At 38.0% G+C, this 12438-nt stretch overlaps 1 protein-coding gene across 3 annotated transcripts in view; it reads left to right on the plus strand.

Annotated features, from left to right (window-relative positions):
- Positions 1-1693: 1693 nt before the first annotated feature.
- Positions 1694-12438, plus strand: part of rai14 (retinoic acid induced 14) — a 48112-nt gene continuing 37367 nt past the window's right edge. For 2 of the 3 annotated variants that reach the window (XM_063478661.1, XM_063478662.1), the window contains exons 1-2: positions 1696-2027; positions 3258-3339. In XM_063478661.1, the coding sequence (XP_063334731.1) occupies positions 3304-3339 (36 nt within the window). In that variant the 5' untranslated portion in view covers positions 1696-2027; positions 3258-3303. Of the gene's footprint in view, positions 2028-3257; positions 3340-12438 lie in introns of all 3 variants that reach the window. The other variant, XM_063478663.1, reaches the window with a different exon arrangement.

Consider the following 12438-nt stretch of genomic DNA (forward strand, 5'->3'; position numbering starts at 1 on the left):
CCCACTCACAATCTTTGGGGCACTGAAGTGCAAAGTCCAGATTTGTGGAGGTTGAATAATATTAGGGTAGAAATGTTATGATATGTTAAGTCCTGCTGTGCTGATCTTCACCATCCAACATAAAATACAATCAAAGTTTTATTTCTGTTGCTTTTCTGTCTGGTAATCATCTTTGTGTTTTACTCAGGATTTATCAGTACATCAATGTATTTCTTTCTGAGTAAGACTCAAGTGTGTTGACCTTTTTTTTTTTTTTTTACAAAGAGTGGCACACCAGACAGAGGGTTTCCACAAGAAATTAGACTATTTAATCAGTGTACAATAATTGGTGTAAAAAAAACCACACTGGGTATGGATTTTGGGCTAGTGCGCAGCCCTTTTTCCTTGTACAGTGAAAATGACAGAGTTTCAAAATTATTTTCATTCAGTAAGTGTTTTGCAACTGTTTAGAAAATCAGGTGTTTAGCTCCCTTAAATAAAGCTTGTCGTCCAACCTAAGTGACCAAAAAACGTTTTAGCCTTTAGTAGATCTAGTCCTGCAATAAACTGGAGACCCACCAAGGGTGTACCCCATCTTTCAACCCAAGACAGCTGAGATAGGCTCATCTGTTTTGGGGTTCAACCCCGAATTGGACAATTGGATGAAAATGAATGGATGCTTTAACATTTGCAAACTATTAGCAGTTAAAGCTTAAAGATAATTGGTATCAGTACAAAGTACAATATTTGCATCTAAAATATAGTGAAACATTACATAGAATTACTTAAATAAAGCACATCCCCTTAAAGCATTTGAGTAAATATCCTGAGCTATGTTCCAAGAAAAAAAAGAAAAAAGAAAAAGAAAAGAGACACTGGACTTACCATAAGCAATGCTTTCAGAGCTTCAGGAAAGCTCTATAGGGTTTCATCAATGTGATGTGTCCTTTCTAAATAATAGACTTTTCTTAGAACGTAACATCAGTGGCACATCTCCAGGGGACCATTACTTTCTTTATATATTTTACAATATTTAGCTTACATACATACATAAAACATTTGTCGCTGTGGCTCAGGAGATTGAGGTGGTCACCTGCAGTTAGAAGGTTGGAGGTTCAGTCCCTGGGTGCTCCAATCTGCATGCCAAAGTGTCCTTGGGCAAGATACCTAACCTTGACTTGCCTCTGATGCATTCATTGGAATGTGAAAGCACATAGATGTAGAAGAGAGTGAATGTGTGTGAATGGAAGAAATGAGACATGTTGTATAAATGCTTAAGCAGAAACATGTCATGTTTATAATATATTTGATAGTTTTATATAATTACTCCATTTTAAATATAAAAAAACCAAAACATATTTTTGACCTGATAAAAGCACAGCTCTTACGCACGATACCTGCCTGTGGCACTGATGGCAAAGGAAGCTGTAATTGTTCAAAATACATTTTATTTTATTTTGTTTTAACAAATAAATAAATTGTAACCCTAAAGTGCTTTTCAAATGTAATATCACTATAAAAGTATTTTTGCATTAATATTATTATTATGTAGTTGAATTAATAGCTGAAGCAGAAGTTTAATGCATGAAAAAGCGTGACCCGCCTGTTCTGTGGGCGAGGGTCCAAATGTTCTCAAATGTGCACCCCTCCGGTGGGGTTTTGTGGGAAATGCCCCTTTAACCACAACATGAATGGGGGGTACAATAGAGAACAGAACAGGGCTCGCTCGCCGCGGTCACGAGAGCTCCAGGGGAGTGACGTCACTTTCCTAAACCGGGCAGCGGCCGTTGAGTTGAGTCCCAAACCAGAGACGAGCAGGAGTCCACCAACAGCTCAACTTTTAATGAATGCGGGCCGAGGAGAGCCGCCGTGAAGGGTCGCGCCGGTTTCTCCTTCCGTATGCTCCCTCCTGGTCGACATAGCTCCACAAAGACTCGCTGTGTTCACACTTGTTCAGCGGCTAATCTGGTTTTAGCTATTTTTAAAAAGCGCTTGTCTCTTCTTTTATGTGTCTCGTGCTCCCCGCGACTCTCGGCACAAGGACTGGGGTAAGTGTGTCCGGTAATTTCACATCATGTAAGCAGTTTAGGTCGAAATGATGCTTAAGAGTTGAACTGTTTGTGAGTCCCGTTGGTTAATTTAAACGGAGCACAGCTCTCGTGTAAGTCCAATCTGATATCCAAGCTTTAACCGTGTCTCTCCGCGTATTCATAATATCCGTGTAAAAAAAAAAAAGAAGAAGGAAAAAAAAAGAAATGTCGCTGTTTGACGTGCAGTGAGGCAAATATGCAAAGGTTAGTTGCTTGAGACGCTCGGTTCAGAGATGCTTGTTGACAGCAGTCAGTAGTGAAGTTTGCTTTTCAGCGGGACATCCTGGACAATTCATTTTTATTCTACTCCCGTGCTTTCTGCTGAGAAATTATAACAACACACGCCAGTTTCATTGTACGCAAAGCAGGATCAAGGTTGCCTTATGAATGCGGTTGGCAAATAGCTTGAATGTTGGCTAGATATTGCAGGAGTTATTTTGCACCCTCCCACTTCTCTAATAAGACTTAAAATCAGATTAACTCTTTCTAACTTATGCTTCTGTGCTTTCTATACATTTAAAAGATGTTTATTCCTGCACCCCAGACTGCCAGTAATGTTTGCAAAGAATCTCAAATTGCTTACACTGTGCTCTGAGTTGTAATACAAGCAGACCCTGGAAATAATGAAGTAAGTAAGTTGCCCAATTTCGGCAGGAATGTGCCAAAGGATATTTGGGGGTTAAATCACTGACAAGGTCATTTCAGGCTTGAGGAACTGAAAATTACTTGAGGCAGTCAGGCTGCAAAAATACAGTCGCCAGACATCCCCAAGGGTTCTGCTGTGATTTATAACATCCTTGTAGGAAACGATAGAAAGCGAGGCATCGTAATCAGCAACAGGTTTAAGAGAGAATTGCATGTGGTACTACAAAAGAGGAGAAATTAAATGAAAAAGTGCTTCTGACATATAACAAATGTAGGACTCTTTTTGCCCCTTAGCACTACACTACAACTCATTGATGAGGCTTTAGCAAACACTGCTCTTTAGTTTTTACAGACTACTGTTTGTCTCTGCTTCTGTGCTCTGTGTTTACAGCTCACCGAGGCTAACCTATGTGAATATAATGTTACAAAAAGCCCAAAAATCAAGTCTTCAGAAACACTGAGTCACATTTAAAATGGGAACTAACATCACAGAGGCTAAGTTTAAACATCTGTGTGGCTTTTTTTTCCCTCTCTTCTTCGCAGTCTCGACTGAGCGATTGAGTGAGCGACTGCATGGGTCGGACTGAACATGAAGAGCCTGAAAGCCAAGTTTAGAAAAACTGATGTAAGTAATGTAACATGTGTTTCTGGCTGTGTATGTTGTGTACATGCAACCATGTGTGCACATGTGCATGTCTGCATGGATGAGTCACTGTCTGTGCATGTATGTCTTGAACAGTCGGCAATGATTTTTGGCAGAATTCCTCAGTTTTTGGACTCCGCAGCAGAAGCCTGTGGCTTGTTGATATTTTGATATTTGCTGTAGGAAAAATAAATGGGTTTAGAGAACTAAAACAAATCATGATGCCCGTGTAATCCATTTTGGAGCTCTTTATAAACATACTTGATTTCGCTTGGCATGTCATGGGATTTTAAGGGCCCAAAGAAGGATGTAGAACTATTTATTGTGGTAGCTTTTTGCTTTTTTTACCCAGCTTGACAACGTAGAAGCTATATGCGTTTCTCTTTGAGTCACTTTGGAAACTTTTTAAATGAATCCTACAAAAACCACAGATACGTCTGACTCTGCATTGCTCTGAATGAGAATTTGATCCTGCTGACTATGAATCATTCTTTTGGGAGGAATTGCTCCAAGGTAGTTCAGTCATTTGTTCGGTCACAGTCTGAGATGCTCCACACTCACAGGAAGTTAGGCGTCTTCACAGCGTCTGACTCATCTTTTGTCACAGTGACCCTAATGACACAGAGCCAAACGGCAAGACAGGAAAGGTCTGCAGAGTTTACTGGATTTAAGGAGATGGAGGGTGTGTCAGAAGTGGAGACGTTGGCAGCTGTAGTGAGGAATGGTATCTAAATGAGACGCTTGGTTTATGTAAACAGTTTCCATGTGATCAAGTGTGTGGTGGGGCAGGATGGTGAGCTCTGATTTAATGGCATGCTCTGCTGAGAGAGAGGGAGAGAGACTGATCTGCGGAGGAGGAATTAGGTGGAGTACATGCACCCTTTTATTCAATTATACCCACAACATGAGCTGCAAGGCATAACACGACTCGGGATTATTGTGTGGTGGGCTAGATGTGTGCTAGTGGGGAGAAAATGAAACCCCCCTCGAGATCCACATGTAAAAGGAAATCCAAATCCACGAGATCCACATCAAGGAAAACGATAAAATGTGCACTTAAAATTATTCTGGGAACAACAAAACAGCATCAGCAATTTATTCCTAATATTTGATTCCATTTTTTTTAACGCTGCATCATTGCATATAAAATCAATCAAATCTTAGATAAGGTCCCCCCTTGGAATACATTTTCTGTTTTTGTACAATAACATCAGAATATTTAATGAAACCATTAAAAATAAATGGTTGTTATTATGAATATTTTCTCAGTTAATGGCTCCCAAAGTCTGGTGCTTTTTAATTTGAGTTAATTTTTTCAAGCATTTTGAGCCTTCATAACTTTTTAGGTACACAGCTGAAAGGTTTGTCAGAACGGAAATCATTTTTACACCTACTCCAGATGTCACAACCTAAACCCTAAATCACAATTATTCAGCTCAATTTTTTTTCCTGCAAGCAACATTGAGCATACATCATAGTTTCAGTAGCAAGCCTGCACCGATTTAGCATCTGTGATAGAAAGTAACAGAAAGAAGCATTGGTACCCTGGATTTTTGCTTTGTTTTCTGATAATTAACTGACGAAAACCTCAAAATACCTAAGTGCATTTTGGGTAAACCTTTAAAGTGCCACACCACCATGTGGGCTGGTCTTAGCACGTGCTGATTTCTCACAAAAATGACCCAGTTTTCTCTGTTATGTCTCTACTGCCGAATATCAGTAAATTATTGCAAATTCATTCAGTTATGTGGGAGGAGTACAATAGTGTCCATTGTTCTTGAAAATGTGGAGTCCAGCACTGGGCCCCAAGGTCAAACAGCTCCTTCACAGTGCGTGTAATGGATGGTGTCTGCGTCACCTTTGCCAGGTGTTTTCCTGTCTAAGCCCCTGTTATATCAGTAGCAGTTGCGAATTGTTTGAGGTGCTTTTACAGTGAAATGCCCATCCTCACTAAAATAGCCAGTCGTAGGTGGCATGAGAGAGGAAAGAGAGAGCTGTGGATGTGAGTGTTGCTTAGAAACAGAACCGATGCCGTTTGCTGTCATGCATGCCTTTGCAGACCTGCCACCCACATACAGTACACTATTGCACTTTTGATTGCTTGGACAATCCATTGGTTTGTCTCCTACTTTATGTAATTGGTCCCCATTTTCGTATTTGTAATTTGATGTTTGGACCTGCACTTCTGCGCCATGCATAAGTCATAGACAGTCTTTTGATAATAGCTGTCTCTCTTGTAAAATTCCATGTCAAACTGACTATATTCAGGCAATGTTTTGCTGTAAAGTAGGCCATATTTTTAAATAATTTAATAACCTCATTGATCTCCCTGCAAAAGTGTCTGTTTCTTTATGGAACACGTTCCTCATCACTCAGTCAGCATAACACCCTCAGTGTGTCTTGTATTGATTTTACTATATTCAGAAAAACAGTTTCTGTCTTACTGGCTGCTTGAAAAGTACAGTAGCCAACATTTTTTTTTCTAAAATTTTAGATTCTTTTCACCATTTAATTAAGAACAGATGCTTAAAAGAAGCTTACTTAATTTTTTATTTTAAAAGCAAGAAACTTTCAGTAAAGCACACACTTGTTTTTATGCTGTAGAAAACTGGTTGAAACAGTACCAGGACTTTAGTCCACACAGAGTGATAAAACCTACTGGTCGTGATTAGAATATGCGGCACCAAAGTTTCACAGGCTGCTGTGTTTACCTTAGCCAATAGTCATTCCATTGCTTTTTACAGAAACACTTAACAGCCATTAGTACTATTTCAGTCTGGCAGTGACAGATGCTCAGGAATGTCTCCCTGAAAAACAGAGGCTCCTTTAAAAGAAAAAAACAAAACAAAAAACAATAGTAACAGAAAGTTTATAAATAGCTTTTTTATGACATTAAGGTATTTCCAGACAATGTGCAATGGAAACTGTGGTTCAGTGTCAAATCTTAAATAAATGCTTCACTTTAATGATCCTTCTCCAGCTCAGCCAAACAAGCCTACAACACGAGGCTTAATGGAAAAAGACCAGCCTGTGTTAATGTCACAGTGTGATTTATGATGTATAGAAGGTCAACGATAACACATTGATTACATGTTTTTTTTTTCCAGTTTGAGAAGGGTTCATGATGAAAATGTATTCAAGCCGTAGCGTAGTTGTACATGACCTGTAAACTTTGTAATGAAACATTTTATTCACATAAGGAAAAGCACATGTTACAGCTTACTTTACCAAAATTAAGCTTCTATTTATCCCCAGGAAAACACCCTGTTCATGTCTTTAATGCCACGTCTCCCACTCAGTTTTGTTCTAACCATTGCATTGCTAGAAACTGGGGTCATTTATTTTGAATATTTACTGGATTGCACTCTGCTTTTTTGTCTGACGTCCTGTCCTCCTTACCGTCATAATAATAATAATTAAACTTACTATTACTATTAAAGTTACTATTAACTATATATAACTGCTCAAACAAGTGAAGAAGTGGGAAAAAAAGAAGAATGCATTCAAATGCTATGCTCTCAAGCTGTTTCATGTGTTGTTTTACATGATATCTGGATTGGGGCAATAAACTTATTTGTTTCTTTCTCACCAACTGTATCTACAGAGAGGAGAGAATTTGAATGTTCAAAATAGGCTTTCACTTGACAGAAAGCTGTGCTTTTTCCTATTATTTCTGGCTATTTTATATACAAAATTGTATTTTATAAACAAATTAAACCCCATTTTAAAAAAGCTAAGTAATTTTTATCAATAAGTGAAACCCTTTTATGCTACTCTTCCTTCTTCTCATGCTTACTTGCAGAAATGTGACATGCAGAATTTTCCATTTAGTGCAGCATAACAACTAGAAATGTAATCTCAAAGTTTAATATTTAAACCTAGTATACAGTAACACTAATATGTTTATATGACATAACACCTGATCACCCTTTACACGCCCTTTGTGCCAGCTGCCCCTGCACAACTTAATCTGCGATAAAGACATGGACACAAACACTTTGCGTGAATTTTAAATGTGTTTATCATGGGAGTTACGTTCTAAAAATACCCTGTGATAGGTGAAATCCGCAAAGTAGCCAGCTTTTATTTTTTACAATTATTATAGATGTTTTAAGGCTTTAAAACCCCTCACTACACACTTTATACACTTTTCTCAGACAGGCACGAACATTTTCACATTTTTCTCTCTTGTTTAAACATTCTCAAAGTTCAAACCTTTGTAGAAAAATAAGTCCAGTATTATAGAATGAAACCAAAGATCAAACCTTGTTTTCAGGTCCAAAACATGGGAATACAGCAGCTGTGAGAGAATTCAACATTAATGAATCAATGGTACGGAAGTAGAGGAAGCAAGAAGAATGAGTTGAGTAAAGTTTGACTTATCTGACGGTTTTGATTCGCTTAATGCGCCTTATAATCCGGTGCTCCTTATGGTCTGAAAATACAGTAACTTCTACCTTCCTCTAGCATGTCCAGAAGTCCAACTTTTTGTGCGATGGTTAGCATCTTCGTCTGTCTTTTGGGTGCTACCGCAGGTGCCTTTGACGGTGCAAAACGTTTTGTGGACATTGTTGTGTTTGTTGGGGAGAAAACTTACAAACATACAGTACAGCACTTCAGAGTCACACTGCTAGCAATCGAAGATTTATGTAAATTTGACAAGCTGAATGCATTCTGTGCTGTACAGGAGACACGGCACAGGATTGATTGACAATGGTCTACAGCCAATCAGGACGCAGAACACAACGTGCTGTTTTACAAAAAAAAAAAAACGCATGCAAAATTGCACACAAAAAAAAATTCTGCGAAACAGCAAGGCCGCGAAAGGTGAACTGCGTTATAGCGAGGGACCAGTGTATAGTATAATCTTTCTTTGACCTTGTGTTTACTTGGATAAAAAGTTAACAGTTTTGACGACGTCAAACTTGGCACAAATAGTTAAATCACCTCGGTCTCTGTGGTGTGTTGCTTTAATGTTTAGGCTGCTGTGGCAGGGTGTGTCACCTTCAGGTTTAAGTGTGATTATTTGTGAAAGAGAAGATGGGAAGAAGCATTTGGGGTTAATTGATCAGTTTTTAACCACACAGGAAAAAACCATTGCCCCTGTGTGATATGATTTTTGTTTTTTTGCCATCCTTGTGCTATATAGACTCACTGAAACAGTGGGTATAGAGCCCAGACATTGTAATTGGTTACTAATGCAGCTAAAATCTGATATTGCTGGCATATAAAACTCTGTTTGAGTGAAATGCCACCTCTATCATAAGTCAACATTTGCCATTTTCCACTATGGCTTTACTAAACTGGCGTCATCATCTCTATTATCCATGACAGAAACCAGGCTTTCTTTCCCCATTATGTTTAGCAAATCCAGTATCATTTACTTGAATTATTTTACAGCATGTAACAACAGGTTTGATGAAATAATAGACATGAATGTAGAAACCAGCTCAAAACTGTACAGCCAGGCACACTCAGCAGAATATGCAGGCAGGTTAAGTAGATCAGCTTCCTCAAATGCTGCACTGTGAATGCACTGTGAGGCTAAGTAGTGTGAAAATGCCTCCTACGCTTGAGGTGCTCATGCATTTCCAAGTTTAATATTAAACAGCGTTAATGTTGTACAAAGAATTGACTGTGAACACAGCTAAATGTGTGATTTTTGTCACAGATTATACAGCAGCGATAATAACATGGGTTTTTCTGCACTGGGGTCATCATGGCTGAGCTGTGCTCTGTCTTTTGAGACCAATTCAGTGCATACCAATGCTTGATATGGAGGGAGTGGCGCCATTTTTGCTTTATCAGAATCTGCGAGCAGGTGTGCAGTTATGCAAGGTCAGTGAATCAGAAGAATTTCTCTTTAGTATTAAATGGAGAAATACCACAATAACTATGTTTGTAGCTGTAAGCTTGTCTGCTAGACTTTGTGTCTGCCTTGTAGTCCTTGTGCCTGAGCATCTCTTTGGACTATGCTACTGACATTTTGGAATTTGTGGATCATTTCAGCTAAGCCTATTTACCCAAACAACCAGTATAATGAGGGTTTTTCTGTGTGTGTGTGTGTGTGTGTGTGTGTGTGTGTGTGTGTGTGTGTGTGTGTGTGTGTGCGTGTGTGTGTGTGTGTTGGAGAGAGACTTGTGTTTAAGAAAAGCAGACGGTGTAATCTGGTTTCTGGGAATGAGTTTGGCAAATAGCCACAGTGAGATTTAAAGCATTCTGCTTCAGCCATGTTTGAACAGTCAGCTTTCAAAAACTGTGCATTGGCAGTGTTATTAAGAAATATTTTAACTGTCTTGTTAAAATGAATTAAAACATAATTTAATTTAAATTCAGTTAGGTCAATGTTACTTTATTTAAACATGTTTAAAAAAACTGAAGTAAACCCAAAACCTTCTTTAAAGTAAGGTACCCTAAGGATGTAAACGCCTTTCAGTTTATTAATAACCAGCTTTGCAATGTAATATTAATGTACTTTTAATTAATTTAAGTCTAAGTTGAACTGTCGAAGATTAATTAAGTGTAGAATATAGGCCAATGCTCAGAATCATATGTGGTAACACTTCTATCATATGTTACATATAATCTGTATATTTAATACATGTGATATATATTGTGTTGAAATAATGTGTTGGCAAGTATTATCTTAGTTCTGTATTAGTGTAGATGAATATGGAAGTATTCAATACGGGAGTATTGCAAAATCACATTTGAATTTCTCCACCCATACCAATAGTAAGCTTTCCTTACTGTGTGTTTAATATGATTGTTTCGTGCAAGTCTGTTTTCTCTTTAACTAAGTTTAAACTATGTACTGTTTTTTGGATTTAAATATTTTGTGCAGAAAGCAGCCTTTTGGCTTTTAATTTGGAAGAGAACAAGTATTTAATTCCAGCACTGAGTAGCTGTTTCAGTTCTTGGTCGTAAAAACACTTTTTGGTTGATAACAGAAATAATTGAGATTTCAGAACGCCTCCCAAATGCTACTACAGTATAATACATACTTACAGTGATATGATATGAACACTATTCTAAAAACATGTACACTCTAACTAATGTCACAGTTAAAAACTGTCAGTACACACGGTTACATTTACAAGGTTTTAACTGTTATTTTACAGCGTACCTATTCAAATCTATGGCAACAGATTCTTACTATAAAAAAGTAGTACTTTGCTCTAGAATATAGACTTTACAGTCTAATACTCTCAGCTTTGTTGCTGTTGTAAAAATAAAATTACAGTATTCCTACTGTAAACTTGGAAGCTACTGCAAACGCAGTAGGAATTGGCAGTGCTGGATCAAAACTGTTACTGTTAAATTAGCATTAGCATTAGAAAAGTACATTTTTGTAGTCACTTTCCTGAGTGTTACAATGTCACTTATTATCTATTGTATCTATCATAACCATAACCACGTATCCCCACATATCAAAAAACAACTTGCACAAAAATACTCGATGTACATGGCATATGTACAACAGAAATATAATTGAACGCAGCATTGGGTTGTTGTATAAAAAGTGCCTATCACGTCTATTGTGCACCAGGTAATCTACACAATTTCCCTGTTAAACTGTAAATTACAGGCAGCTAGATTTGATAGCTTTTCACTTTCATTTTACACTTTGTCTATTGTAATCTGTAATCTAAAACAACAGTTTTAGCACAGTTAGTTTGTTTGCTGGTGTACTGTCCAAGAAATCGTCTTTGTTCTAGTTGGCCTATTTCCTGCACTGCAGAGTTATGATAATGCTGCCGTTTTAACAAACATCCTGAAGACAGCTGCTGGCCAGTCTGGTTGCCTATTACTAGCTAAACCTTAACACTCTTTTTAGAAACTGTTTTGATGGTTTCTAAGAACAGTGTTTCCATCAGTTTTAAAGCTTGGAAAAGAAAGAAACTATTGTATTATATGGCATTAAAAGTTACAGTAGCATGCTGTCAGTATTGTTTCTTCCTCAAAGGCATCATTCTTTTAATTATTTAACTTTTCACCAAAACAGCGTAAATTTTTTTACAGTGTCATGTAACATTTTTGTAGCATACTTTTTCTTGATTGTGTCATTAGTTTGAGAAATCTTCACTGACTCTCGTGTGCTTCGACCTTTTGAGGCCGCATTAACAGCTTGGTCCCTGCGGTTTGAGCAAAGCTTCTATAAATGAGTTACCTTGCTTTAGCTGTTATCTGACTCTCAGCGTCTTACTACCCTCCCCCAAGCACATTTCCACAAGCTGGACAGTTGTGGACTGAGATGCAGACACATACTTACACACACACTGATTGACTGCATGTTATTGCCTGTGTATTCAATTATTGTTGACAGTGGTCCTGGTGTTATATCCTCTTCCAGCCCTTCAAACTGCCAGACTGCTTAAACCTGCTCCCCCAGCTGCTGGACTAAGCAGGATTACTCAAGGCTTACACACTCACACACATTCAAACACATGCATATATTCACATTCATGCGCAAAGACCACTATCAGACACACACATACCCATGCCTTATCATCCAGCCTCTCTGTGTCTAATTCATGTGTGGATTATGCGGTCTCCTCTCACTTGGCACAGCTGTTCCATAGCATAAATTTAACGGAGCTGCTAGAATCTAAACTGTACACGTAGCTTTTGCTGTATTTTTGCCATATTCAGAATATGTAGCGTCTGTATGTGGTTGTGCAAAAACGGGAGGAATGGATGGAGGAGTCCTTATCAGGAGTGATGAAATGTGTCCACTGTGTTAACTGGTGCAACAATGCAATCATAATCACATGCTGATCATCTGAAAACATTTATAAAAGAATGCCTTTTGCACTGGGTGGTTAAACATTGAACCAAAAGAATTTACTGGGTTATAAGTGCAGAACATTAAGGAAAATCTTAGAAAAACATTACATTCTATTTTTTCCCCCTGTAAAGTGTAAGAATCACTGTAATATATTAGTTCTTCAATTAAAGAAGTTTTCCTTATAAGTAAGCCATAGACTGAAGTATCTGCACTTGGCAGTGTTTGATTAGGCCCAGTCTAAGTTGGTTTGGCATTTAATGGTTTGTTCTGGCTGGGTGTAGTGAAAAGGGTAT

This window comes from Pelmatolapia mariae, linkage group LG7 (assembly GCF_036321145.2).
Source record: "Pelmatolapia mariae isolate MD_Pm_ZW linkage group LG7, Pm_UMD_F_2, whole genome shotgun sequence".
NCBI classification, from domain to species: Eukaryota; Metazoa; Chordata; class Actinopteri; order Cichliformes; family Cichlidae; genus Pelmatolapia; species Pelmatolapia mariae.